The 26,789-nt window shown below is 40.8% G+C and overlaps 6 protein-coding genes across 8 annotated transcripts; 3 read left to right on the forward strand and 3 right to left on the reverse strand.

The window, feature by feature from the left end:
- Positions 1 to 2,291: 2,291 nt before the first annotated feature.
- Positions 2,292 to 7,005, reverse strand: LOC135344274 (max-like protein X). The gene is made up of 9 exons (XM_064541440.1): positions 6,817 to 7,005; positions 6,461 to 6,560; positions 5,885 to 5,985; positions 5,583 to 5,673; positions 3,628 to 3,727; positions 3,494 to 3,530; positions 3,086 to 3,133; positions 2,900 to 3,016; positions 2,292 to 2,493 (listed from the first exon to the last, which is right to left on the reverse strand). The coding sequence occupies exons 1-9, from the start codon at positions 6,898 to 6,900 to the stop codon at positions 2,389 to 2,391; spliced, it is 783 nt and encodes a 260-aa protein (XP_064397510.1). The 5' UTR covers positions 6,901 to 7,005; the 3' UTR covers positions 2,292 to 2,388.
- Positions 7,006 to 7,074: 69 nt separating this feature from the next.
- LOC135344275 (LIM and SH3 domain protein 1-like) lies at positions 7,075 to 10,420 on the forward strand. Its single transcript, XM_064541441.1, has 5 exons — positions 7,075 to 7,286; positions 7,629 to 7,723; positions 8,494 to 8,765; positions 9,338 to 9,496; positions 10,043 to 10,420. Exons 1-5 carry the CDS (start codon positions 7,218 to 7,220, stop codon positions 10,150 to 10,152), a joined length of 705 nt encoding a protein of 234 aa, XP_064397511.1. The 5' UTR covers positions 7,075 to 7,217; the 3' UTR covers positions 10,153 to 10,420.
- Positions 10,421 to 10,597: 177 nt separating this feature from the next.
- LOC135344273 (limb region 1 homolog-like protein) lies at positions 10,598 to 17,430 on the reverse strand. 2 transcript variants are annotated; one of them, XM_064541439.1, is made up of 11 exons: positions 17,237 to 17,430; positions 17,004 to 17,097; positions 16,831 to 16,861; positions 16,586 to 16,725; positions 16,207 to 16,310; positions 14,906 to 15,016; positions 13,949 to 14,080; positions 13,222 to 13,375; positions 12,803 to 12,954; positions 11,786 to 11,950; positions 10,598 to 11,166 (listed from the first exon to the last, which is right to left on the reverse strand). In XM_064541439.1, exons 1-11 carry the CDS (start codon positions 17,294 to 17,296, stop codon positions 10,861 to 10,863), a joined length of 1,449 nt encoding a protein of 482 aa, XP_064397509.1. In that variant the 5' UTR covers positions 17,297 to 17,430; the 3' UTR covers positions 10,598 to 10,860. The 2 variants fall into 2 exon arrangements, with proteins under 2 accessions (XP_064397509.1, XP_064397508.1); XM_064541438.1 differs by having other exon boundaries at positions 13,949 to 14,089.
- A 46-nt stretch (positions 17,431 to 17,476) lies between these two features.
- LOC135344277 (protein canopy homolog 1-like) lies at positions 17,477 to 18,873 on the forward strand. The gene is made up of 6 exons (XM_064541442.1): positions 17,477 to 17,621; positions 17,674 to 17,741; positions 17,944 to 17,999; positions 18,128 to 18,320; positions 18,547 to 18,649; positions 18,706 to 18,873. The coding sequence occupies exons 1-6, from the start codon at positions 17,519 to 17,521 to the stop codon at positions 18,741 to 18,743; spliced, it is 561 nt and encodes a 186-aa protein (XP_064397512.1). The 5' UTR covers positions 17,477 to 17,518; the 3' UTR covers positions 18,744 to 18,873.
- A 966-nt stretch (positions 18,874 to 19,839) lies between these two features.
- On the forward strand, positions 19,840 to 21,804 carry LOC135343784 (uncharacterized). Its single transcript, XM_064540792.1, has one exon. The coding sequence runs from the start codon at positions 19,855 to 19,857 to the stop codon at positions 21,664 to 21,666; it is 1,812 nt and encodes a 603-aa protein (XP_064396862.1). The 5' UTR covers positions 19,840 to 19,854; the 3' UTR covers positions 21,667 to 21,804.
- Positions 21,771 to 26,783, reverse strand: LOC135343786 (WD repeat, SAM and U-box domain-containing protein 1-like). 2 transcript variants are annotated; one of them, XM_064540794.1, is made up of 11 exons: positions 26,332 to 26,783; positions 25,886 to 26,036; positions 25,106 to 25,392; positions 24,832 to 24,931; positions 24,516 to 24,549; positions 24,133 to 24,292; positions 22,976 to 23,037; positions 22,699 to 22,798; positions 22,414 to 22,473; positions 22,213 to 22,275; positions 21,771 to 22,065 (listed from the first exon to the last, which is right to left on the reverse strand). In XM_064540794.1, the coding sequence occupies exons 1-11, from the start codon at positions 26,618 to 26,620 to the stop codon at positions 21,908 to 21,910; spliced, it is 1,464 nt and encodes a 487-aa protein (XP_064396864.1). In that variant the 5' UTR covers positions 26,621 to 26,783; the 3' UTR covers positions 21,771 to 21,907. The 2 variants fall into 2 exon arrangements, with proteins under 2 accessions (XP_064396864.1, XP_064396865.1); XM_064540795.1 differs by having other exon boundaries at positions 24,832 to 24,928; positions 26,332 to 26,782.
- Between the last annotated feature and the right edge of the window lie 6 nt (positions 26,784 to 26,789).

Below are 26,789 nucleotides of genomic sequence, written 5' to 3' on the forward strand. Positions count from 1 at the left end.
TCGTCTTCATCTTGCATGTTGGGCATGGCGCAGCTCATACTGACAGCTACTGCCAGAAAAGTTGCCAGGATGATCAGCTTGTTCATTTTTGCCGAGTTGAGTATAAATTGAGAGTAAAAATCGAAGTCTGATTTCAGTCGAAGAGAATGAGTGTTTTAAATCCAGCAGAGTTATTCCCTTATATATGCTCCAGACGTGGCAATCTTTTTACATGCTCAGGTAGCTCTAACGACATAAATTGTGTGTTGTATATGCATGCTACTTACTGTTTGTGTATAATAAATCCAGAAGTGTTGTGTTCCTCTTTTGTGAAGCCACGCTTGTACCCCTAATGGAAAGAAACTTGCTTGCTAGATGCAAGCTAGTGCGCATGGCTTTATAAAATAGCATTTTCAGGTACTAAATTGTGTGTTACACATGCATGCATGCAATATGCCTAACTGTTTGTGTGCAACAAACCCTTACAGAGCACACTTCCTCACCAAATATGGTTCAGAAATGTTTTGTTCCTCATTTGTAAAGCCAGACTTGCATGTATCCCCTAATGGAAAGAGCCTTAACAGCAGAGGAACAGTTTTAAATTCATGCCAATGACTTTCAATTGTCTATATAGTCAAGGTACGCCTTTTGCACCTTCTGGTTGGGTTGCATGTGTTTGTGGACAATATTTGGTTGTAAACATGCATGCTAACTTGCAATTACGGGCCACCAACATTCAGCTTGTCACAGTCAATGAGCATAATTATATATTATATTATATACAATTCTAGTTTACACATACGTTAATGTCAATTGCTTTAAAATATGCATATCATGCACTACATTTTATCAACACTCAGCAGCCTTTAAACTACACAGCTAATGAGTGCATAATTATAGACAATATACACAGTCAATGCATTATAGCATAAATTCATAATCCTATATGATCTAAACAAGTGCTGTATGCATGAATATAAAATACATAATTTATCAGTCAAACTCGTGCACAAGCTTGCATAATCATAATAAAATCTTGTCGACCTTTTGTTACAATTATAACAAGAGCACTGCTTTGATGATCAATTCTTCATTAATTTTCAAACATGCATGTAATTGGGGAGCACATGCAACTAACGATCTTTGCTTATCATCAAACTGCTCTTTAGCTTCTTTTCTACTCCGAAGTATGACCGAGCTCCTGAAAGGTACTCAAGTAATTATTATGATAAGTGGATAGTTGCCTTAACCAATTCTAGCCATTTTCACATAGCAAATGATAATAATGTTCTGGGACTTTAAAGATACCGTATTACTAGAATGTATTGTGAGCATAAAACATTTGTTCATTCCGCAAACTAAAATAAAATCGCATAAAACGTACTTGTAATATAGGTATGACATTACGATCCTTACCAGAATGCGGGATAATGTTATAACACACTGCATGCATGAGGTTCCAGAAGGAAATGGGTTCGTGATCTCTTATAATTTATGGACATTGAAAGCAATTGTTGTCCCAGCACATCAGTATATATACCCCTGGCATGCATGAGGTATGCTGTCTCACTTAATTCCTGTGGATTGTCCCCAAGCATTGAAGACCCACAGCAGAAGCTAACCTATACACCTAACTTCATGTATTGCCAACTCATGCAAGTAAACTAGTTTATTGTTTGAGGAAGTATAAAATCTATGTCTATAGTCACTAGATCTCGGCTTATGCATGCGCATACCATGCATGTAATATAATTATACTGGGCCATATAAAAGAACCCTCAATATATGATTTTTGTTCTAAGCTTTCATTTTCAAGCACATCAACGATGAAGAAACTGGTGCTATCTGCTCTTCTATTGACAGTGGCAGTGAGCATCACTTGCAGCAGCTCAGACGAGGCTGTAACCAATGATTACGAGGATGAACTTGATACAGCACTTCTCAAGGATGATAAGCAAGCTATCAAACAAGAAGTGGCTGGAAAGCAGTTATTTCGACTCCACCATCTCCACCATCTGTTTAATCGTGGCAGGTATAGCCGCAATCGACGTATTATGCTAAACAAAATGAAGGGACTTGTACGCCAGTACGTCACACAGCCACTAATTAGAAAGATAACCGAAGCCGTGAATGGAGAGTTGCAATTTGCAAATGTTATTGAGCAAGTTGCACCCAAAAGAGCTAACGAAAGAAAACCCAAGAAGCCTGCAACAATTAAATGTAAGCAAAGATGCAAGAGGCTGTGAAGCTAATGAGCTACTACTGAATAAATATAGTGAACTAAAATTTGAGTTGCTGTGAAGTGTACATAGTTATTATCTCGATTATCATTCAGACATTTATGTAATACACATTCAGATGGACTTACCACGTATACACATGCACTAAATACTAAATTGTATATATGAGTCAGTTTGTGTGCCCAGGAGGGTGTGGTCCTGTGAGGTAGGCCATCCCAGGGCTGCTGAGAGCATTCACTCTTTGTAGGTTGCTGATCACAAGTTCTCGTAGACTCTATATCGTGTGTGTGTGAGTGTGTGTTGGGAGAGGGTATGTGTGATTGAGTGTGAGGTATGGCAATAGAACACTATAGTAGAGGCTCAAAACCATGTACAATAATAATCATAGTATAATTAAGTGTATAATCATTAAATGTGACTGCATTGAATAAAAACATTAATTCAAACACTTAGAGACAAGACGCTGGAACAGCATATAGTGTGTACAGTAGTGTGCAGGCTAAAATCAGTGCGTTCAATATCAGTACATTCGATTATGGCACCCGTGTTGACAGAAGCCGTAAGTCAGTAGTTAACGAATGCATGTACAGACAATAATACAATGTCTTAATTATGTATTTCATACTACAAGCACCGGTATACGTATTTCATAGTATAACTGTTACATGTATTCACTGTACCTGAGGTTTGCAGTATTCTTCCAACCAAGAGATGGTACAGGCAGAGAGAGTTTCGAAGCTGGTCACACTGATTGATGAGTTGAATGACTGAAACAGCTGGTCAGAAATACTCTGAAACTATATATTATGTATGTAGAAACAAATAAGTATAATAGCTACAGTCAGTGTAACGTCAAGGTCTCTTACCACTAAAAACTTGACATGGTCGGGAACATTTGAGTTATCTGCTCCAGTCTGTGAGATATGTGCATGGGCATAGAGAGTGTGTCTTAAAATTCTATATACACGACACGTGAATGGTGAAACTGGACAAGTACAACTACATGTATATGGAAAACATGCACTCTGGTTCCAACGTGAATATGCATGCATGTACGTACCGTTATATAGCACAAAAAGTTCAAGGTGCTTGTTTTCGAGGGTTAGCAATCCTTCACGAAAATAGCTAACGGCAGACGAACGTGCATTGACATACCGTATAACGCGATATATTCAACGAAATGTATTTTAGTGTCTCGAAATGTTTGCGCTATACAGTATCAGGAGTGCACAGGGATGTGAAGTACATGCATACATTTATGAGTGGAGACTTACTGTGTGTTGTTGGGCTCGTGATATGTGCTCATAGTTCCTGTAAATAACAAGTAGAGTGTCAGGTAGTGAAATTGGTTAGAGGTACGTGTGTTTTCAAACATTAATGTGTTAAGGGAAGCATTAGTGCAACTTACTCTTTCATGATCTTGAGAGCCTTGACTTCTTTTTCAAGATTCTCAAGCTGTTCTTCCTGCTTTCGTGATTGATTTTGGAGGTATATTACATAGTCAATAGCTGCGTGTGCGTGTGCGTGTGTTTGTTTGAGAAGTTGAAAAAAGACACAAACTTCAGAAACAGCTTACATGTATGACATGACATTCAATGTTGTGTGGTTGTTTGGCTTACCTACGTATTATAGCTAATTAAGACATACGTACGTAGTAGTGTTGGTGTCGGTCTATTACTAAGGGATGCATGCTGTTCCAAACACAGTTTGTGCATCATACCTACAATACAGTGGCGGATCCAGGAAAAAGGAAAGGGGGGTTCCAAACAAACGAGAGCACAGCGCGAGTATCAGTAGTGTAATTCAGTTGGCAAAGTTAGCCCACTTCCGGTCACATGTTGTGCAGTGTAACTAGGGAAAATCCCATTCTCAGCCAAAAAACGACATTATCAGCCAGGGGAAGTCCCATCTTAGACTTGCGTAGAGTTGCTACGAACAGTCAACTAGCTAGCCTAGGCTAACGATTGACTTTGAACACAATCTTTTAGATACATCAAAACAACAATATAGCTGTACTAAAGCCATAATAGATGCCCTACCTTGAGAATTGGGAATACCGTATAGTGAATAATTTCCAGGGATCAAAACATTTGTGGTTGAGCAATATTATAATTATTTTCGTGGTTGCTGCTTGCACTGCAGGTGATCGCTTTATTCGTGGGTAAATATTCGTGCTCAGGGTTCAATCATGAAAACTATACCCCCCTAAAATTATCCGCTATATAATTATGGTAATGGCCTGGTTAATACATTGCATGATTCAATTCATTGTGCTAAAATGCCATGGGGCATGTTTTGTTCGCTCCGAAAGAGGTGATAGTTGGCAGTGTATAGTGTGACAGTAAGTCCGATCGACCCTATAATCCCTAACTCTGGAGAACTTAATTTAAATTGTCAATATCAGTACCTATTAGCAAGTTTCAACTTCAGCTAGCACTTAACCATTAGTTTGCTGAGCTGTCTAACAATGTGGTAAAGGCTTCTGTGTAGGTAGTCTAGATGAAGGTAGCTAGTGTAGTGAAGGATACAAGCTTGGATGACACTTAGAACATTTAAGTGGGTATATAGTCTTGGTGGGAGTATAGTCTTGGTGGGAGTATAGTCTTGGTGGGAGTATAGTCTTGGTGGGAGCTTATAACCATATATACCGTTAGCATTCACTAAGTTACATAATTATCAAGTGTCATTGCAACTGCTGCCAAAAATAAATCCAAACAAAAAGTGTGGGTGCTCAAAGTTATAGTCGCTCCCAAGGGTTGATCATGCTGTTATTAAGAGTGAAGGCTAAAATTATAAACCTGGAATTTTGGGCCTTTAACCCATTACCATAATTATATACAGTAGCGGATAATTTTCGGGGGGGGGGCCAAGTTTTCATAGTTAAAATCCTGAGCACGAATATTTTACCCACGAATGAAGTGATCACCTGCAGTGCAAGCAGCAACCACAAAATTATGCTGACTAAATACTGCTCAAACAAAATGTTTTGACCCCTGGATATTACCCGCTATATACGGTATTCCCAATTCTTAAGGTAGGGCATCTATTATGGCTTTAGTTTTTAGTCTAAATGGTATATACTAGCTAGCCAGTTTTTGTAATTTGATTCAATATGATTGTACATGTACCTGTTGTTTTGATGTATATCAACTAAAAAGAGTGTGTTCAAAGTCAAGCAAGATCAAACGCTTAGAAATAAGATGCGCAACACTCAGTAAGAGTAATTAGAGTAACTGAAACCTAAAGGGTAATGCAAAGTTTTGTAAAAACATAGAAGATAATTATACAGTATCGCATTACAATAAAAAGGTAAGGATCATCAAAGGAAAAATCCCCACTTGATCAAGATAGTATGTGACTTACTCTTTTGTAGCAGTGCTGCTCTGCTGACTTTAGCACCTGTTGTGGAGGGTCTACAGCTGGGCACCATCTCGGACAATTGTGTGTATCCATTCTGTGTGGGTGGAACGTTGGAAGATTATTTTTAAATTAATAATTATTGTGCAGAATAGTTCAATGTAATGTACACGCCACCTTGTAATTACTGAGCCACAGACGACTAGCATGTGGCTATTATACAGCAGCCTCAAAGGAGAATAATTAACAATTAACCTTAAATTCAGAGTTTTATACACACATGTATATTTTTATGGTGGTGCACGCACCCTGATAACATCTCTCCTCCTCTGCTCATTGAGGGTATGGATGTCCTTCTTTGTCAGGCCCTTCTGGTCGAAGCCCTCCTCTCCATAGTCCTCGTCATCAGCTGCACGAATGCATCAAAGGCCATTGCAAACAGTTTATTGGTGAAACTTCACAAGGAGCACAAACATAATTATTGTCCATCAAGTTTCCAATAGAAGGCTCTTTCGATTGCAAATCGCGAGTTTTCGCATAGATCATAGATCGCAAACAAATCAACATTCACAAGAGTTAGAATGCAAAATGCAATAGGGCTTGGGGTTGGGGGGACAGTGTAATTTTGCAAATGATTAACTACGCATTCAAAACTCGATATATGGTACAACCCCGTCACATATGTAATCTAGAAATAGCATTTTATAGTTTGACTAGGTCAGAAGGTATACTAAATCAATTGTGTTCTCATTACAAGCCAAGTACAAGTCCAGTTATACACTATAATTTCGTGAGAGTTGGGGGTATATGTATACTTGCGGAGCTTAAACATCACATACATTGACCATATTAGGTTATCGTTATGGGCACACACATGTTCTCACCATCTCCTCCTCCGTCCCCTACACAGAACTGTACGGATGGTCTGGCCCCACCCACCATCCCGACACCTTCCTCTACAGATTCGGACTTCATGAGAGGAGACTACATATATGGAACACGGGGGGGGGGGGGACAACGTCAGTTTGGTAAAACCAGCAACACAGTATTACAATGTTAAACATTGAACAAAATCGATCGTAATGTAGCTGCCACCATATTTTATACTAGTAAAGAACCTCTTCTACTCTCTTACATTTTTAACGTGCTCTCTACGTAACAGTACGGATAAAATAAATATTTAGTGTAGCTACGCAAGATTCTCATGACTGTGATGTGATACTAGAGTACGAGTTCATACCACATCAGATCCAGCCCAGGAGCCAGCACTGGTGCTCCTAGACACTGTTCCCATACGATGAAGATCACTGTTTGATCTCTGCATGACAACACAGCTAGTACAGCAACCCAGAAATTAAGTACTTTCTGCTTTTCTAGTTCTTACAACAAAAGACCAAGTTCAAGTGTACTGTCACGCCCATCTTCCAAATTGCGTTGTTTATTCGAATTATCCAGTGTTCATTATTTTGATTACACGTCACACCCATTTTGACCACGCCGTATTAAATTATCCAGTCAAATTCTTGTGGTCAACAACCAATCAATTTCTCACTGATCCAGCTAGCTAGCTAACTTTTACGTTTGTTAATAGGCTTTACGCAGCAATTTATCATCAATCAGGCAGGCAGGGAATAGAGCAAGATGAACCCACCGTGCGCCAAGTGCAAAAAGACAGTCTATCCTGTGGAGAAGCTTAATTGCCTCGACAAGGTACATTGTATGTTTTTAATTATAATTAATTGTACATGCAAGCCACCTAGCCTGTCTGTAATCTATTTGGTAGTCCACAGCCTATGAGTGGACTATATGTACCAGCTGGTTAATCTAATGGGGTCAAATGTAACTGGGGTATGTGAGATTGTTGACGTAGACATTCTATGCCCCTGTAGTTTACAAACATTGAAATACCCGTGTCTCTAGAGAACCTTATTTTCTCGCGAGTAAATAATACAGGAAGATGCAAAACAGAAGAGATGCATGTACTTAACTTACTTACATCCGACATGTACATGTACGTGTATAAGTGTCATAATTCTATTTATTGCTCTACAGGTGTGGCATAAGGGTTGCTTCAGATGTGAGTCATGTAACCTTCTCCTCTCGATGAAGACCTACAAGGGCTACAACAAGCTCCCCTACTGCAACACGTACGTTGCCAACTCCCCTCCCACACACACACACACAAAGTGCTCCTTCTGAGCTGTGCAAATTTAGTTTTTGTAAGTATACATAGACTATCTAAGCTGTGTATTGTTGTCGTAGGGATCACCGTTTGGTATCTGGGGATTAAGTTGATGTGTCTATTGCTGTATGTGTATGCATTAGTTGTATTGCATTGTATTGTCTACCTGTGGGGGCTGTAAGCTATTTAAGGAACATGCATAAGCGCCCCTAATAAAAAATAATTTTATGTGATATTTGTATTAATAAGCCTAGGGCATTTTTGGCCAGCTAACTAGCTAGCACATGTGTCTGATTTCTTTAGGAAATTCGGAATGTGTGCATGGCCAACAAATATAGTCAGTGCCTTTTATAAACCCCAAACAGTTTTCGGTATACTATTTAGCTTTTTCATGTGGTTGTTGAATTGTGATTGAAAGGGTTATTTTCACAATGGAAGCTTCCACGGATCATTTTATTTAGCTGACTGTGTTGTGTTGGCTCTATATTTGTTGTTGCGGGTGTATTGGGTGTCTGTGGTATTTACATACACAAAGTGTAAATGAATGCCAAGTTGCAATAGTGTGATGATTACCATATTTGGACACGTTAGCTTGGTTGCCATGAGACAGGAAATGGAATTTATAAGCCCATTTTTATGGCTCTACATAATATAGGAGTTAGGCAATCATCCACACCTAATCTTAGGCTATAATGATTTACCATCCTTATCACTGTAACACACACACACACACAGGCACTACCCTACTACCAAGTTTACTGCCGTCGCAAACACACCCGAGAATCAGCGATTGGCCCAACAAACAAAGAACCAGTCTGAACTGGTCTACCGCAAAGACAAGGAGTCTGCTTTAAGGGATTTCACTCAAGTGGCTGACGGTGTGAGCACCAAACAGGCAGCCAGACAACAGAACCTGGCTAGTAACCTTGGTTACCAGACTGCCCCTCACCAACAAGAGAGAGCTAGTGGTGGATACAACGAGCCGCCTCCCCCAGCTGCCTTTCAGCGTGAGTGATACGTGTACAGTGCTTTAGTTGCATATGTCATCCATTTGTAGTATTCGAAGTTACATGTGTCTACATCTGTAGTCTTCTTCGTAGTGTTATCATGTACATGTACTTGTACCTATGCTGTGTTAGTACATGTACTATCTTCCTCCTTCCAGCTTCATAGCATTGTATTTATCGTATATTGTGATAGCGTCAAGATGTGCAGGGTTTCATACAGAGGGGGGGGCGCCCTGGGATTTCCCACCCCCAGCCAAATTTCCCCCCCCCCTAGAAATCGGAAATTAATGATGTCATAATAAAAATGTATGACTTTTCTCCTTAAAAATGTCTACAATCTCATCCAATAAAACTGTAGACTAGTAATTAAGTTTGAAGCACTCAAAAAACCCAAATTGCACCTCAGATAACCATTCCTCAACATTTTTCCGAGAGAGGACCCTCAGACCCCCCTCAATTAAACGTTTCCCCCTCCCAGCTAAAAATCCTGTATGAAACCCTGATGTGTGTTACCAGGAATGCACTCCTGGTGGTGTTACGTACCTTAGACTATTTTTAATCTCACCCTCTAGCCCCTGCCATGGTTGCTCCTCAAATGGCACACCAGCCTGCCCCTCCTCCAATGGTGGCCAAGCAACCTGCCCCACCCCCTGCTGCCCCTAGTGGTCCTCGTTTTTATGCCGTCTATGACTACGCAGCTGCTGATGATGACGAGATCTCATTCAACGAAGGTAGACATTTTTTTAATTACCTACTCGTACTTGTGAAGGGAACAGTGTGTATCGTATAGTGGGTAATTTTCGTGGGTGGTAAAAAAATTCGTTTAGTCTCGTTGCTTGCACTGCATTCATACGTTCCGGTAAGCCACGCGTACGTTAACATTTTGTGGAGGTCAGCTTGCCCACGAAAATAACGAATATTTTACCCCACGAAAATCACCCGCTATACGGTATAACATTGTACATGTAGTATTACAGCTACGTGTAGTGTATGTGTACGTTTCATACAGATTTTCGTCAGTTTATTGTGTACAATATTGAGCTTACAATTATTGTCTCTGGGATAGTAGTAATATCAGTCTATGCACATACATGTAGTTGGTTCATACATAATTTTAATACCCAGCACTCACCCCCTTCTTCGCCCTCACAAACCCACGCACGCACACTCACTTACACACACGCACGCACGCACGCACACACACACACACACACACACTCTCTCTCTCTCTCTCTCTCTCTCTCTCTCTCTCTCTCTCTCTCTCGCTCTCTCGACAGGTGATGAGATCACTGAGATCACAGTGATTGACGATGGCTGGATGGAGGGGCGTGTCAAACGCACCGGTCAATATGGAATGCTGCCCTCCAACTATGTTGAGAAACGGTGAAAACTTGAACATTGAACATCTAATGATTTTGATCTACTGTACAGTGGATAAATATAACCCTAGTGATAATCATAGCTATAATAGACAGTTGTCTACTGGTAGCTCAACTTACCAGATGTGTAGTTTTTGGATTGATTGTAATTGCACTGTTAGTCGAATTTTTTGTACCCTGTGACCGTTTAATTACTGGTTCGATTCTTTCTAATTTTTGTCAATTGATGTGACTATTACAGTACATGCATGCACATAGTTGGTTATAAAAATTAAATATAGTTAATTGCATGCATGAAGCAGATAGAATTAATGGCCTCATCATAATTATGTACATACATATGCCAATGACAGTTAATTGATATCGCTCTTTTGATTCTACGTATATATACATGCATGCATAATTGGTGGCCGGGTCATTACCGGGTTTAATTTGTGTCCATTAATGATCGAACAATTATAATAAAGTATATAATATTATACAATGATTGTTGTTGTATTCACAATATCGCGTAAACGCATAACAATTATTATTATTGTGAATCACTAGCTGAATGGTTGATAAACATCTGATTCTGTAAAAACACAGTGTAATTATAGATACATGTATAATTATCATTATACATGTACATAATTATAGTGATGATAATAATATATGTGCAGAACACAATACAACAAGTGCATGTCAACATAATAAAAACTTCAGTTCTAAAAACTTCAGTTCACATGTAATTCTGATTTATCGGGGGAGTTCGAATGACCACCCTTGCGTCTAGTAAAATTTAACTTGGCTCCTAACAGTTTAGAAGTCTCTTTAAGTATAGTTCTTGTCACTCTCTGCGATAAGATGGTGGATGTGACAACAAAGAAGACGCAGTTATAGCCCAGCACAAGCCAGACATTACCCAGCCACTCGAAGCTCCCAAACAGTCCCAGGAGGTTGAATCTTGTGATACCGAGGGTCTTCGAGAGAAGGGGAAGTGCTGAGCTCAGCATTAGTAGCAGGGCACAGTTGGCTATCACCTGTGTGTATGTGTGTGTCAAAAGTGAGTTGTGAAAATAGCACCAGTTAAAATGAATACGTTATGTAAGCTTTATGATCTGAAACTGTAACGTCACTTACAGTATACACACACACACATATGCACTTTACAAAAACAATCTAATGAATTCACAGCTGCAAGCAAATGCACACTGACAATGCCTTGAAGTAACAAAAAATATATATAGGACTGAGACTACTATTTTACGTTTTTATAGCACCATCCAATCTGTACACCCTGAGTGCAAATAGAACTTACAACACTTCATGCTAATGTATCAGGGTTTCATCTAGGATTTGTAGCTTGGGGGAGGGGGGGAGGAATATGGTGCGTGGGATAGCACTGGGCCATGCTCATTTCTGAAAATTGATTGCTTACATGGAGTTAGGCAAAATGAAAATACTTAATGTATGTAAACAGTTTCAAGTTAATGGTGTCATTATGTAATTATTGTGATTAAAATTGGGGGGGAAAAAACGGAGCATTTTGGGAGGGAAGCTCCCCCACTAGATAAAACCCTGTGAATATATTATGTATACACTGTTCATGCAAAAATATAAGGTATCCCCAACCCACAAAGCATACATAGTCTGCACAACCTTAGTCATTGGTGTGTCGTGGATCTTTGGAAGCAGATTGTTGAGCCGAGGGGTGCTGTACACGCCCACCACACTGGCACACATGAGGTATACAATGAGGACCACCTCCACGCACGCCCCCACGGCACCCAGTTGAGATGTGCTCTGATAGCCGAGGAGATACTCCTGTGGATAGGATGTGTTATTTAGCACAATTGTTAGCAGCCACAGGTATTCTGTAACCTAATACATGTAGTTTGTGAATCAGTATAATAATTCAAGGGTACTTGACTACCGCATTTCCAAAATAATAGTCATACGTACGTGTTCTAGTAATAACAATATGATGATAGATCACATGTAGCTATACATACACTACCGTAGAAGGGTATACACGTATGTACATCATTTGAAGAGTTGCGAGACTATATCGTAGGTGAGATGAGTGAAGGACGGGACTTTAGGGTGTCACACTACTACATGAACTTCACTGTTTAGAGAATATCGTATGTCGGGTTTCGAAAGCGAATAACACTGTACAAGCCTGAATCCATTGCGAATAGCATGGGAAATTACATGCATTACTCACTCTACTTATACGTGTCTTTCAATTTCAAAACTCGCAATTCCAAATTGAAAGACTGTCGCATTTAAAACCCAATCCAATACATTACACCTCGATCATCCGGCCCTCCATTATCCGTAACCTCAATTATCCGGCTTAGACTTTTCTCTAAAAATGGGCGTGTCCCTTGATGCGCATGTGAAATTAACAGCTGTTACCATGGACACAGGCATGTATATATTATACGCATGCGCAGGCGCCCACGTGCACTAAATCTCAAATAAGTAAGTAGATCAAGGCGTAGTTTATCTATTCGATTATGCATATTCAGTTATGATCCCAGCCTGCCTCTGGAACCAAGGTGTCTGGATATCAAGGTTCTACTGTATACGGTAAGTAAAATTACTAGGCCTTTAGGACACACACTCTTCACACTCCCCTCACACCGTCACACTTATCCCACGCACACTCACCACGGAGTTATGCACAGAGGTGGGGTCGAGGAGCAGAGACAGTGTGTTGGCCAGTACCAGTAGCAGAGCTAACAGAGAGAGTCCCAACATCCCCAGGAAACACAGGGGGTAGACGAGGTTCCTCTCCCACGGTGATGAGCGAAGTCTGCGCTCTGTAGAATATATAACAATGGTTTTGTATTACTACTGTTGTATCTGTAACACCACATGCTTGCATTTAGTACATGAAGCTACATGTACACGTATAATTATAAAAACTGGCATTTAGCCAAATGTACAATAATCTGGCAGGTAAGTATGTACATTTTTACAGAACATGCGTGTGCATTTATCACAAGTATTAGGCGAAAGTATTAGGCAAAATATACTGTAGTGTCATTAATACCAGACCAATCAGATTGCAGGAGGCATGCACTCACCCAAGCTCCTCCGCTCAGCTTGTAGCTTGTTAAGAGAATCTTCAACGGTAGCAGGTTGCTTAGCAACCATCCCATTGACTATCCTGTGTCTACGTTGTAGAGCAGCCTCCTCAAACTTCAACTCGTCTATTCTTTCCTCCACATGGCCATGAAGCTGAAACAAGCAACACATAAACATACAATTGATGTAGATGTAACATTAGAATATGTTATTTCTAGCTGTTCTTTAATCAGTCAATTAATTCATGTAATTAAGGGTAAGGCTGATTCTGTGATTTTTACCCTGAAACGTACAGGCATGACAAAGACAATTAACAGACAGAAAATTGACTAGCACTAAAATTAATGGATAATGTACAAACAATTACTGTACACAGCTAAAGTCTATTTGCATTGAGTTCGGCCCCGGAAGTTATACGTGGTCAATTATGGCTTCATTTATGCTTTATGTGGTGGACAAGTATGCCTGGGACTTGCACTGATAAGCTTTTACATTCTCACCTTTGACCTCAAAGGAATTCTATAAAGGTTTATAATTATCTACATGGAAAATGCCAACTGGTTGGAACTCACCAGCTCTACATCTACAGCACACAGATAGAAGCGCTTTTTAACAAGGATATATGAATTTCAGTAAAGTATATGACAAAGTTATGACAACTTTATGAAGGTCAAACTCAACACAAATAGACTTAAGTATACATACATGTACTGTATAATTACTGACCATAGGTCTAGTGATGACCTCTCCGAGTAGAGTGAACAGTGCTGAGAATCCGAGGGGGGTAACCAGACAGGCCACGAGGACCCCCAGCATGGACACCAAGGAGTAGAGGAGGGGCAGTGCTGACCACCACCACTGGGGAGCCTGCAGGGAATGGGAGTGCAACACACACAGTGAGAAGACATACAGGGAGACAAAAAAGAACTTGAAAATTTTAAGCATTTACAGTGTGCGTGTACATTTCAACTCAAAGTTATTACTGTTATAATAGGGTAATTTTCGTCGGGTAAAAATGATTTTTGGGAGTAAATATTTTCATTGACTACACTGCATTGCATGTGTTTTGAAGGTCAGCTTGCCCACAACAATAATGAATGAAAATCACCCGCTGTATGGCACTAAATCAAATGCTATACATAGCACAAACACATCTTGGTTTTTGTTTACAAAATTATGAGCTGCAGAGAATTGTTTTGTCGTGCCTACTAGTTTGGAGACACAACTTGTTACACCCCCACATCCACACCCCACATCTACATGTGCACCCACACCCACACACACCACACTCTTACAGTCACACACCTTCACATCCACACTCTTACAGTCACACACCCTCACATCCACACTCTTACACCCACACACCCTCACATCCACACTCTTACAGCCACACACCCTCACATCCACACTCTTACAGCCACACACCCTCACACACCACACTCTTACAGCCACACACCCTCACACACCACACTCTTACAGCCACACATCCTCACACACCACACTCTTACAGCCACACACCCACACACACCACACTCTTACAGTCACACACCCTCACACACCACACTCTTACAGCCACACACCCTCACACACCACACTCTTACAGCCACACACCCTCACACACCTCACTCTTACAGCCACACACCCTCACACACCACACTCTTACAGTCACACACCCTCACACACCTCACTCTCTTCTCCCGAGAGGAAGGATGAGAGGAGCCCAGCCAAGAGAGCAGCCATTACTCCCAGCAGACAGAGCAGTAGAGCAGTCTCGGTGATCCGTGACATTACACCCTATACAGAAGGGAATATTGAGTAACAATAAACACGGACATTCACAGACCGTGTGTGACCCACAGATTCAGAAAACAACAATGAAAGCACTGCGGGTGCTGATGCCTCGGTGGAGGTGTCAAAGTTAGATTTATATAGCAATAGCTTTATACACATCATAGTTATCATGATGAACATTTTTATAAATTTGCTGCATGCAGAATCACAGACAAACTCAACAAGTGGGTAATGATCGACCATGATTGTTGTTAAAAACGATCGATGCCAACAGTCCAATGAATGGCTGCATCAGCAGAGCCTTGCAGCTCTCTTCTCACCCTTGTTCTAGTGCAGAGCTAACTACTAAGTAGAGTAGCAACACTCGGTGGACAAGTTTTGTTACGCACTCTTCAGAAAAGGCTGCAATGGCATTCCAAGTAAGCAAAACAGGCATAATTCGAGAATGAAGCATTATTTTGCAAATCTACAAATTAAAATCCAAGAAAACGTTACTTTCTAGAAGCCTATTACTTGCAGTTCTCATTGATCCTTGAGCAGCTGTAGCAGTCCACACACACACACTTGCAGTTCTCATTGATCCTTGAGCAGCTGTAGCAGTCCACACACACACACACACACACACACACACACACACACACACACACACACACACACACACACACACACACACACACACACACACACACACACACACACACACACACACACACACACACACACACACACACACACACACACAATACCTCGCTTGTGCATGCGCACCGAGGCATAATAATGGGTAGACATACTAATAGTATGGCGTTTCTAAATGTAGTGTGCAGGACACACACACACACACTCACAATGGATACAATGTACATGCTTGTACTCTAAGTCAACAAACATTCAAAGTTTAGTACATGTGTGGGGCGTACTATAAGTAAAACACACAATCTGGTTCCAGTGGATAGGTTTAGGCCTAACACAAACACACATGTTCAGTACGTGTACAATCTCAAGCACACAATGCAGTATCGATTAGATAAATTAAATCCCCATTTTGAAACAACTCCACGCTAGCAATACACTTCTACAAAACACGAGGGCCTCCATAAGTAAACATGTAGAATTAGCTACATGCATGCATACATGTAGCTAGCACTCAACAAACAGTGATACGTATATCAGAATAACTTGCAGTGTACATGAACCTTTTTTGATCCAGCCAGGCCTTCAGATTCCGTGAAGAAATAGGCAAATGGTAATAGCAGGAACAGACTGACATTGGAACCAAGGAACACCATATTCCACAGACCTGCGATGACAGAAATATTAATCAAACGTCCCATAATCACAATCAAATCATTGAACATCGACATGCACAGTAACAGCACTGGTGACACTTTGAAATAGCCACAGATTAGTATTTTTTTAGCCGCTCTATTTTCTCCAAAAGACATCTCTACGGCGTTTTAAAGAGAAACTTAATCTTGTAAATCTAGGTTGAAAACTGGGCCGTAATGAAGCTTAACATAACCAGTCCTACTGTACCTTAATTAACAGAACTCCTGCTCTACTGTACATGTGTACCTCTGATCAGTGATGTATTGAGCCATTGCACGTAGTAACTATGGGGGTAGTGCACGAGGACCTCGTTGCCGACAATGGACATGGGGAGGAGGAGGGCAGAGCCAAGGCTTACACACAGTGAGAACGAGCACAACCACGTCCTGGAGGGAATATCAGATGTGTGTTGTGTGGGTCAATTGCTAACAAACACAGGTATAAAAGGCAGGTAATAGGAAGCAGCAATGCATACATGTCAATCAACTCACGTTATCCTATACACGGTTGCATCCTCTTCACCTGCATAGGATTACCATACAAATGAGTTTACAAATGAAAGGAGCTAGAAAAACATAATCAGTCCTATATATTAAGTACTAGTGCTAAGACCATGCAATTCAGTCAATGCATTCAAGGCAAGAATGGTAATAATTGTGTGTACCTGAGTAGCAGTCCTCGCGTGATTTATGCCTTTTATACCTGGATACCAGCCCATACGAGAATAAGTAGAGCAGTAATAAAACCAGTAGTGATATCTGTGGAGAGAGGATTTAAGACTAAATTCTAGTAATAGATAGTGGCTATGATATCGATACTAGTGAGACTAGCACACACTATATTTAATACATTGTACATTATACAGTGATAAAACAAGCTGCTGCTATTAAGGCTTACTATAGTTTCTCTGACATGACTATAGAACTCTCTCTGTCTTTGTTGGTCCTCTAGGTCCATTATATGATAAGTTCTCCCCAACAACCAGCTCACAGTGCTAGTGCTAGTGATGATTGTATATATGGCTTGGGTAGTGATCGTTGAGGTAGGCCATGTCGATGGGGGAGGGGCTTGTTAGTGTTCTGTTGTAAGGCTTGACTCTCCTGTACTGAAGTAGTTTGATTACAATTGTGAACAATTCCTCTGACTTGACTGTGCCCTAAACTGTTGCTCTCTGGGAACATGAGACTGCTAGTCCTTGCTGTGGTTTGTGCTTCCCTCTTCCTGCTGAAGGGTGTTGAAGGAAAAGGGAAAAAGGCTCGAGATTACACTGCATATTGTGGAGGTATGACATACTTTGCGTACCCATTTGCATATCTAATATATATTTATTTCAGCATGTAAGGCCGTCATCGATGAGCTGCAATATTCAATTAACAAGGAAGACCCTCACAAAAAATTAGAGGTAGGAATTTATACGGAACGTATCTTGTGAATCAAGTGCATGATACGGCACCGGATAGGAACGCCCTAAACTATGCCTTGAATAACTCTAGCCCATTCTTTACCACGCCTACTATAATTTATGTCCGGTGCCGTATATGCTTATAGCTAGCGAAGATAAATATTGGCTAGAAATCAGCAATAATTTTCAATAATTATTGCAGACTGGTAATTTCCGTGTTGGTTCTGATGGGAAGCAATCAGGTGTCAAATCAAAGAGGTATGATGATATGACGTAACATCGAACAAGTATAGAAGAGTGGAAGAGTAGAAATACAAATAACTAGCTCTAGCTACACATATCTGCTAACTGCTAGTATGTACTGCTGAGCCTATTGTCAAACACAGGTTTGCAGGGAGTGAAGCCCACCTGGCAGAGCTGATGGACAATGTGTGTGGACTAATGCAAAACTACGGGACCACCACAGACCCTAAGACCGGAGAGAGAGGTTTTATGAGGATCAACTCTCGGGCTGGGGAGAGTATTACCATTTCCAATGTTAACTTTAGCTCAGGGGGAACTGAAGAGTTAAAGTCAGCGGTGAGTTCTCTGAAATTGAAGACTAACCTACGTTGTCTAAATTGTGTTGCTTTAGATGTTAAACATGAAAACCACAAATGATTGTCTTGCTTTTATGGATTTACTAACCCAACTACATGTATTCCCAAGGGGAATTTGTGGTTTGCACGATAGTCATGCATTGTCAGTGGTGTGTTACAGTGCCCGGAATTTGGGTATATTTTCTAACTGTGATTGCCTGCTCCAGTGTGATTACGTCATCTCTGAATATGAAGATGACATTGTAATGCTGTTTCAAGATGGACTCTCTCAAAAGGAACTAGAAAGAGAGCTTTGCTTCGATATCACAGGTAGACTATGTGCAAAAGCAGTTAGTGTTCCAATGATTATCTCTGTCGTTTCTCAGGTTATTGCAAATCAACTCCTTCACGTTCAGAACTATAAAGAACAAACTAGCTAGTCTAGTGGTTCCATATTCTACTTTGTTTGAGTCTGCCATTTGCACTTTAGTTTATACTATTATTTCTGGACTTCTGGCTGGGTATATAGTACATACACCATTATTACTTAACGATCTTTTACAGTACCTGAATAATGAAAGCACCGCGAGTGCTGATGCCTCGGTGGAGGTGCCAAAGCTACATAACATAAAACTACTAATAGCTAGCTTTTATACACACATTGATTATTATTATCATGATGAACATCTTTTATTTCAATCAACCGAATAGTGGGTAATGATCAACCATGATTGTTGTTAAAAACGATCGATGCCAAAAGTTCAAGTCTAAAATTAATGGCTGCAAGTCAGCAGAGCCTTGCAGCTCTCTGCTCACTCTTGCAGCTACCATGTACCAATAGCTAGCGTTCTAGTGCAGAGCTAACTACTAAGTAGAGTAGTAACACTCGGTGAACAAGTTTTGCTACGGACTCTTCTGAAAAGGCTGCAATGGCATTCCAAGTAAGCAAAACTAGGCATAACTCGAGATAGCCTCGATTCCAGGCCGCCTGAACAAGGCGTTCAAGCGGCCTGGAATCGAGGCTAAACTCGAGAACAAAGCATTATTTTGCAAATCCACGAATTAAAATCCAAGTAAACATGACTAGAAGCCTATAGAAACTCTTACTTGCACTTGATTCATCCTTGAGCAGCTGTAGCGGTCTACACACACACACGTACACAAACACACTATACTAGTATACCTTTTTTTTTTTTTTTTTTTTTTTTTTTAGCCTTTATGGCGAAACGAGTAGTTAATTAAGGTAAGTACAAACGGGTAGACAGATATAAATCGAAATCTAAGTAAGGTAAAGATATGAAGAACAAACATATAGTAAGTTTAGGTATGCCCATCAAGCACAGGTGATAGAGTTGGTGACCTGTGAATGAGCATGGAAGCATTCGCCAAAGGGCTATGCTGACTCTCCCAAAGAGGTGTTTAACTCGCTTGCGCATGCGCACCGAGGCATAAAAATGGCACCATGTGACATTTGGCCACGTAAGGCAGTGTCACGTTCGTTGTAGAAATAAATAAAGGCTTAAATTTATACGTACATGTACATACAATCATTGTTTGATTCTAAAGTTGTAACAGTTCTCTCCATAATGCCCAAGTTAACTGTCGTTGGGAGTGACTCAAAGAAGATTCAAATCTCTTTTCTGTACAGCATATCCAGTGCTATCAATGTTCTTAGTGATGATACAATATCTCTCTTTGTGGAAGGAAGTACTGAAGCTTTAGCAAGTGTTATTATGGGCGATCCAAGTGGACATTGGTTTGAAGGAAACTCATTCAAAGTGGGACAAGTCACACTTGATATTTCAGCAGTAACTGTCTACCTAGGCAAGCGATATAATCTCTGCTATGTGAGTCAAGACACTATCCAATCAAGTCTTGCACTCACTTGGAAACCAGAAGACGGTGCTTTTACAGAATATCGCGAGCAAAACAATGAACAAGAAACAGCTACATCTCCAGCAATGCAAGACTACACTTTCGTATCCGGAAACATATATAGTGATACCAGCAGCGGCTTTGAGTGTCCCCGAATGTCATCTCAAACAAGCTCCAGCTTTGTTGTAGTTGACGAGATCGACAGTAAACCGCAGGAGCCTGAAGAATTGATTTTAGTTGAGAATGGTACAGATGATTTCCATAGCCAGCCTGATGATTTTGAGGGATTTCCTGATCCAGTGAACAGCCCATCAAATCCTGAAAATAATGAAAGGGAACCGTGGATACAATCGCCTGGGACACCAAGCGAAATTTTGTTCAAAACAGAAGATGTTGAGGAAAATACCGAAGTTCCATGTACTAGTGTGAACAAAACATCACCAAAAAGCGATCCTGCTGCTGATGTAAACTTGATGCAAAGTGATATCCCTCTTGAGATGTCGGCAAGTGTAAATTGGGATGATAGACCTCAAGGAGAAGTTAAGTTGCTTAGGAGCAAAAACAGAGATCTTAATCAGAAGCTTAGCAAGCTTACAAAAATCATGGGAAATATGCAAAATGAACTGGTAGTGCTTCGAGAAAAGCCAGGTCATTCAGAAGAAACGATGGAGAAGATTCGCCATCTTGAAGCAGAACTCGAGCAATGCAAACAAAAATCTGATAGTCTAGAGATTGTAATTGCCAAATTAAAGGAAGAAAAGCATCTTTTGAAGAAAAAAAACGCTCAGTTAACGATTGAAAGAAACACTCAATTTGAGAGAAGTGCCACCCTTCTAGATGAGTTGCAAGACAAGGAAAAGGAGAACGAAGTACTTAAAAGTGAAAACATTGTACTCCAAGGTAAACTCAAGAGATTGGATGACAACGAAAGGAAGAAAAAACGACAACCAAGAAACCAAGAACATGACCCGAGACGAGCTAAAGTTGATCCCATAGAAATTCCAGTGAAATTCACCACACACAAGACACCTGTTGAGAATGGTCACAAGACAGAGCCCAGCAGACCATCTGATCTACCGTTGACAGGAGGAGCCAAACTCAAACCCGCACCACCACCACAGATTGTCCCTCAAGAACGAAGACGACCTCCAGAGGGTAGGAAGACACACCAGCCTCCTCTGGACAAGCAACCACTAAGACAACCGCTCAGGAAATCCTCACAGACAAAGCCAGACTCTCAAAAGAGAGGAGATCCTGCACATGCCTCAAAACTACTTCATAGTGATCAAAGAGCAAGTGACATGATCATTTCGGAGCAAAGGGTCAATGAATTAGCCAACTCCGTACGAGGGACTTCGTCTATAGTATGCCCTATTTGTCAAAAGTCTCTTCATGCTCGGGAGGGCGAGTTTAGTGCGCAACTACACGTTGAGCATTGTCTTCAAATCACCTATAATAACACTGAACATTGATTATAGCTGATTGTTTAACATTTGATGTACGTATTACTTTTGACTACATATTACGATTGCATGCATAACTACGTGCACCTATACTTGTATTGCACTACAGTATCTGCTTTTTATCTTTTTAATCCTGAATGCACATAATTATAATTATATAAATTATATAAAAAACAATAATTATGGACACACACAAATAGCACAGAGTACACCCTAAACATTCATTATTATTAATGGGTATATAATTATGCTAAGTTCCAGTTTGTCTCTTGTTTTTCTCTATGATAGTCTTGAGAGCCCTGTTAGGGAGTAGGAGAGTGTTGGTGAGTGGTAGGTTGGTGACCGGACTGGTTCTCCTCCCCTTACTGAACCAGGCTGTGATAGCAGTGCGTTCATAGCTGTAGCCATCTGTGATAAGAAGGCGTGTATACAATAAGCAAACATGACCTCATATCATTAACATGAGAGTGTAGCGTTAATTAAAGTGTTGGTAGTAATGTCAGCAAAAACGTTATTAATGGTAAGTTTTGGTATAGACGAAATTAGAGTTCTTACCTGCAGCTAACACAGGATCTCTCATTAGCTCGCACGTGATAGGACACTTTAGATCTTCAGTACCTGTGCATGGGTTAAATTATTCATAGATTTCGCATTGTTATTTCATTTGCTGAGAGTGCACATACCGCAGGCTATGAATACTATGAATTCTACATGAAGTATTATACTACTACGTGTAAACAACACTCAGCTTTATACCTGCACCATGCTTATCCGCAACAGCACTCACTTGCTGTATTGCCACAGCCAGCCTCTCAACTGCAATAAACACACACACACACACGCAACAGTTTGAACAAGTTCAAAACACCACCATAAAACACACACTTAATTTATACATAAAGAAATGATCCCCAGGTTATTCCCCTTTTGTCTTATCTTAAACCCATATTATGCACACATCATACCGTATAGACATGCACATGTTAGGCAATACAAGCCATGCTCACATCACATGTCATGCAAGCTTGTTTGTACATGTACCTGCTCTAAGGTCATCTGGATGAGACTGTTCCACAGTGCTCTGCCGCTTTGTGACAAATTCCAGCCAACCAATGACATCGCTCATAGACCATGACACATCCTGTGGGAAGCACCAGAGTACATGACCTCACCTTTAGTCACAAGCACTAAAGTGTCAATGATATAAAGTTCATTCACAATGCACAAAGTGATAAACACTGAAAACTGCTGACTGCATGGACTTGGCATCCTAGCTGTATATAAAGTAACACAGGGAAATTTAGTTACATGCACTCACAGACAACAAACTTTGCTGCTCCATACCGGCTAATGCGTTACTGTTAGATGAGCTGGCAACAACTGTAGAGGGAAATATGTACAAGTGTAGACAAGCTGTATACAACACCCAATTCCTCATTATAATTATTATAGTAATGAAGTAATGAGGAAACATCCTTTAAAAAATGTATTGTAACAAAGTGCAGGGTTTTATCTAGGGGAACAGTAGGGTGATTATTCTCCTAACTTTCCTCCATTTATCTATTTATGACATCATTAACCTCTAACGGTGAAACTGTATACATACATACACATTTCAATTATTGTGACTAGTCTACTACGTGATTTCATAGCCACACATACCCCTGAAGAGACAGGGGGTGTGGTCAACAAAATGGGCGCATGACCCAAGCATTTCAGCACGTCGCAATCTTCCCCTAATTTATTTATAAAACCCTGACATGCATTTACTATTAGCAACGATGCATGTTTCTGCATGAACAACATTTGCAATGTTAAACTTTACGATTTCCCAATACTGAATGTTTTTATTGCTTGCTGCTTCTCTTTATCAATACAGTGTTAACACTATCTCTACACATACACATAATGATATCACATGCCGCCAAGGATACGTGAGTGGGTGGACCAGCATATTAATTGTGAACATATCGCTATGAACTTTCTCATTGCCAACTAACTACACAGCATTGCTACCATTGAAGGTATGCACGCGTTAAAACCTGGCTGCTCTAAGTATAGGCCTGCCAATAATCAATAATAAAACCAGTAGCAATTGAGAATTAGCCATAATTATAACATGAATCACTGAATGAAAGCCAAGCACAGACTTATAGACCCATGACTATGACTACTGCACACACACACACACACACACACACACACACACACACACACACACACACACACACACACACACACACACACACACACACACACACACACACACACACACACACACACACACACACACACACACACACACACACACACACACACACACACACACACACACACACACACACACACACACACACACACACACACACACACACACACACACACACACACACACACACACACACACACACACACACACACACACACACACACACACACACACACACACACACACACACACACACACACACACACCCTCATCATCACACTCCTCCATTCCACTGCTCTTCATCCTCCACAGAGAGATAGTCTTATCGTTGGATGCGGACACAAGATGGTTACCATTAGGAGAGAAGCTGACGTGAATGACGTAGCGACTATGGGCCATCAATTTTTGAACTTTCTCTTTAGTGTCCTACAGTGACAGACAGCATTAGAATTAAATGTGCTTTTATTGCATACGACCTTACATGTACGTCAGCCCATGCAAGCTTACAGATATTCAACACAGGCAAAGGACATAGTTATTGAACGCATAGTTATACTAACAGCACATCATGCAAGTACGATATGTGGATGATGTGACTATAACAATGTACTACGATACTGCTGACACAATGGACAATTGAGACTCTTACCAGATTCCAGAGAAGAACAGACTTATCGGCTGATCTGAAGAGGGAAGGACATTTGAATTGGAACTAGTACGCACACAACAGCACCCACTACCATACAAACCCTGCGCAATAAACATTCTCCCTCAGTCACCCCCCCCCCGTAACAACGTGCCCAAGCAACAGTAGGTACATGCAACTGTCAAATACACAAACCTATCCCTAATCTGGTCTTACATGTATGTGCTAAAATCTAGTATTGAAGACAAATAGCATCATGTCATGGGATGGCCACACTTTAACTACACATCATTGGAACAGAATACAGTACAGTGCTCACCCTGATGCCAATAGTCTACGAGTGGGGTGATAGGAGCAGCTGTACACTGCGGCACTGTGACCCTCCAACGAGCCGTCCAGAGATAAGCTGACACTCTCTGCTGGCAAGAAAGAATACAATGACTCAAGTGGGTGGTCCTAAACGCACATACATAGTGTATACATACACTACTATAACTCGTACATCCATGCACATAACTTATAGAACAATGTTAAAAGCACCAAATAAAATAATGATGACATAAATTTTACAAAGATGATTGGTTTTCACTCACTGCTATTGGGCACATTTCCATTGCATTTAACCGTCCATAGCTTAACAACAGAATCATTCCCTGCAGACGCTATCTTGAACTGCTGAAACGCTCCACCCACTGCCCCACCCCCTTCGGCCGTCAAGAGGGAGGTGGGATCCAGGGCTAGTGCTGTCACACCCATATTGTGAATGCCCATTTGACGCTTCAGTAGTTCGGTGCTGTAGACGTTGAAGAGCATGAGTTCCCCTGAGCTGGAGCCAGTTACCAATAGCCATCCAGCAGGTGCAAACAGACAGCAGTTGACTCTAGAGGGGGAGAGGGAGGGTTATTACAATAGAGCATGTACAATGAATATATAGCGGAAAAACACAATTATACAGTGGAACTGAGACTAGTAAAAAATATGAATCTCATGCATAAGGGAACATTTTCTAACACTCCGCAGGAAAAAGCATGAATAAAGAATAAACGCTGATAAAGTAAATTAAAAGCAAAAGTTTAGTTAGAATACACACTATATGATAGTACTGCAATCTACAATCACTTGCACCAGAACAGACTAATATAAGCAATGGGGAAACCACATCTATAATCTTGCACTAGAACAGGCCATTGCAACGGAGAAAACACACAATCTACAATCTTTTGCACTATAGAACAGGCAGATCAAAAAGCACCAAATCTACAATCACATGTACAAACAGGCCAGAAAGCACTCAAAACATTCAACTGTAGTGCACAATGACAAGTAGTAGTTCTACTAAGCAGCTTAAGGCCAACTTGTACGTGTGCATGTACCTCTCTGAGTTCCTTGTGAGTGTTGATAGTTGCTTGAGAGATCCCACCTCAAACACACATACGTTGGTGTCATCAGAAGCTGTTGCTAGGAGGTTTCCATCAGGAGAAAAGGTACACCATCTCGCAGAATCATTGTGAGGGGTGAACGTCCCTGGGGGGTGTGCGTGGGTGTAAGAGAGCGTGTATGAGTTTGTGTTTGTACGAGGTATAGTTAAACAGTATGTGACCACACATACTGTGAATTTAAACATCAGTCTTAGCGCTCTACCGTATGTTATAAACAATAGGCACATCTGTTGGCAACAGAAATACAATTTCCACACTAGCCTCCTTCACAAGGCCCCTTCAGTGCGGCCTGGAATCGAGGCTATTTCCACACAAGATAACTAACTGAAGTCCTCCCTCCCCCACACCTCCATGTAATCCCACCCACACACTATTCTCACCGACCACAGTCCACGAAGCAGTAGACCACAACTTTACAATTCCTTCGTCACCAGACGAAGCTGTCGCTAGTAAATCGCCTGAGGGATTGTATGCACAAGCATTCACATAATACTTTGACGCAGGCACTACGGAAAGTGTTTTTGGGGGCTCAGATGAAATATCCCATACTCTGAGTGTTCTGTCCCCACTACAAGAGGTTAGGGTGGACCATGTGATCGGTGACCAAGCGCAACAGTTAATGTCACTGGTGTGTCCCTCCAACTTGCACTGTAAAGTTGCTTGTGTCATAGTTGTGAGTAGATTACATGCAGCACAATGAGATCAGTCAAATTTGATTAGTACACGTTTACAGTTTAAATGCCACCAAGAGTTCATTCTTGATGCCTAATTATAACTGCATCATAGTATAGTACTGTTTGCTGTTAGGGCAGAGTTCTTGATAATTACGTATCAGATG

Source organism: Halichondria panicea, chromosome 11 (genome assembly GCF_963675165.1).
Source record: "Halichondria panicea chromosome 11, odHalPani1.1, whole genome shotgun sequence".
Lineage (NCBI taxonomy): Eukaryota > Metazoa > Porifera > Demospongiae > Suberitida > Halichondriidae > Halichondria > Halichondria panicea.

Excerpts from the sequence above, each read along its gene's own strand:
- LOC135344274 (XM_064541440.1), bottom strand. The coding sequence starts at position 6,900 with ATGCAGAGATCAAACAGTGATCTTCATCGTATGGGAACAGTGTCTAGG. Across the intron at positions 5,986-6,460 it reads AGGGGACGGAGGAGGAGATG|CTGATGACGAGGACTATGGA; the intron begins GTGAGAACATGT and ends GCATTCGTGCAG. Across the intron at positions 3,531-3,627 it reads GCTCTCAAGATCATGAAAGA|GAACTATGAGCACATATCAC; the intron begins GTAAGTTGCACT and ends TGTTATTTACAG.
- LOC135344275 (XM_064541441.1), top strand. The coding sequence starts at position 7,218 with ATGAACCCACCGTGCGCCAAGTGCAAAAAGACAGTCTATCCTGTGGAG. Across the intron at positions 7,724-8,493 it reads AAGCTCCCCTACTGCAACAC|GCACTACCCTACTACCAAGT; the intron begins GTACGTTGCCAA and ends ACACACACACAG. Across the intron at positions 8,766-9,337 it reads TCCCCCAGCTGCCTTTCAGC|CCCCTGCCATGGTTGCTCCT; the intron begins GTGAGTGATACG and ends CTCACCCTCTAG.
- LOC135344273 (XM_064541438.1), bottom strand. The coding sequence starts at position 17,296 with ATGGACCTAGAGGACCAACAAAGACAGAGAGAGTTCTATAGTCATGTC. Across the intron at positions 16,726-16,830 it reads GCAACCGTGTATAGGATAAC|GACGTGGTTGTGCTCGTTCT; the intron begins GTGAGTTGATTG and ends TATTCCCTCCAG. Across the intron at positions 14,090-14,905 it reads TCTCGGGAGAAGAGAGTGAG|GCTCCCCAGTGGTGGTGGTC; the intron begins GTGTGTGAGGGT and ends CATTCCCTGCAG.
- LOC135344277 (XM_064541442.1), top strand. The coding sequence starts at position 17,519 with ATGAGACTGCTAGTCCTTGCTGTGGTTTGTGCTTCCCTCTTCCTGCTG. Across the intron at positions 17,622-17,673 it reads TTACACTGCATATTGTGGAG|CATGTAAGGCCGTCATCGAT; the intron begins GTATGACATACT and ends TATTTATTTCAG. Across the intron at positions 18,650-18,705 it reads GCTTTGCTTCGATATCACAG|GTTATTGCAAATCAACTCCT; the intron begins GTAGACTATGTG and ends GTCGTTTCTCAG.
- LOC135343784 (XM_064540792.1), top strand. The coding sequence starts at position 19,855 with ATGTACATACAATCATTGTTTGATTCTAAAGTTGTAACAGTTCTCTCC.
- LOC135343786 (XM_064540794.1), bottom strand. The coding sequence starts at position 26,620 with ATGACACAAGCAACTTTACAGTGCAAGTTGGAGGGACACACCAGTGAC. Across the intron at positions 26,037-26,331 it reads TGCTTCGTGGACTGTGGTCG|GGACGTTCACCCCTCACAAT; the intron begins GTGAGAATAGTG and ends CACACCCCCCAG. Across the intron at positions 22,276-22,413 it reads TGCGGATAAGCATGGTGCAG|GTACTGAAGATCTAAAGTGT; the intron begins GTATAAAGCTGA and ends ACCCATGCACAG.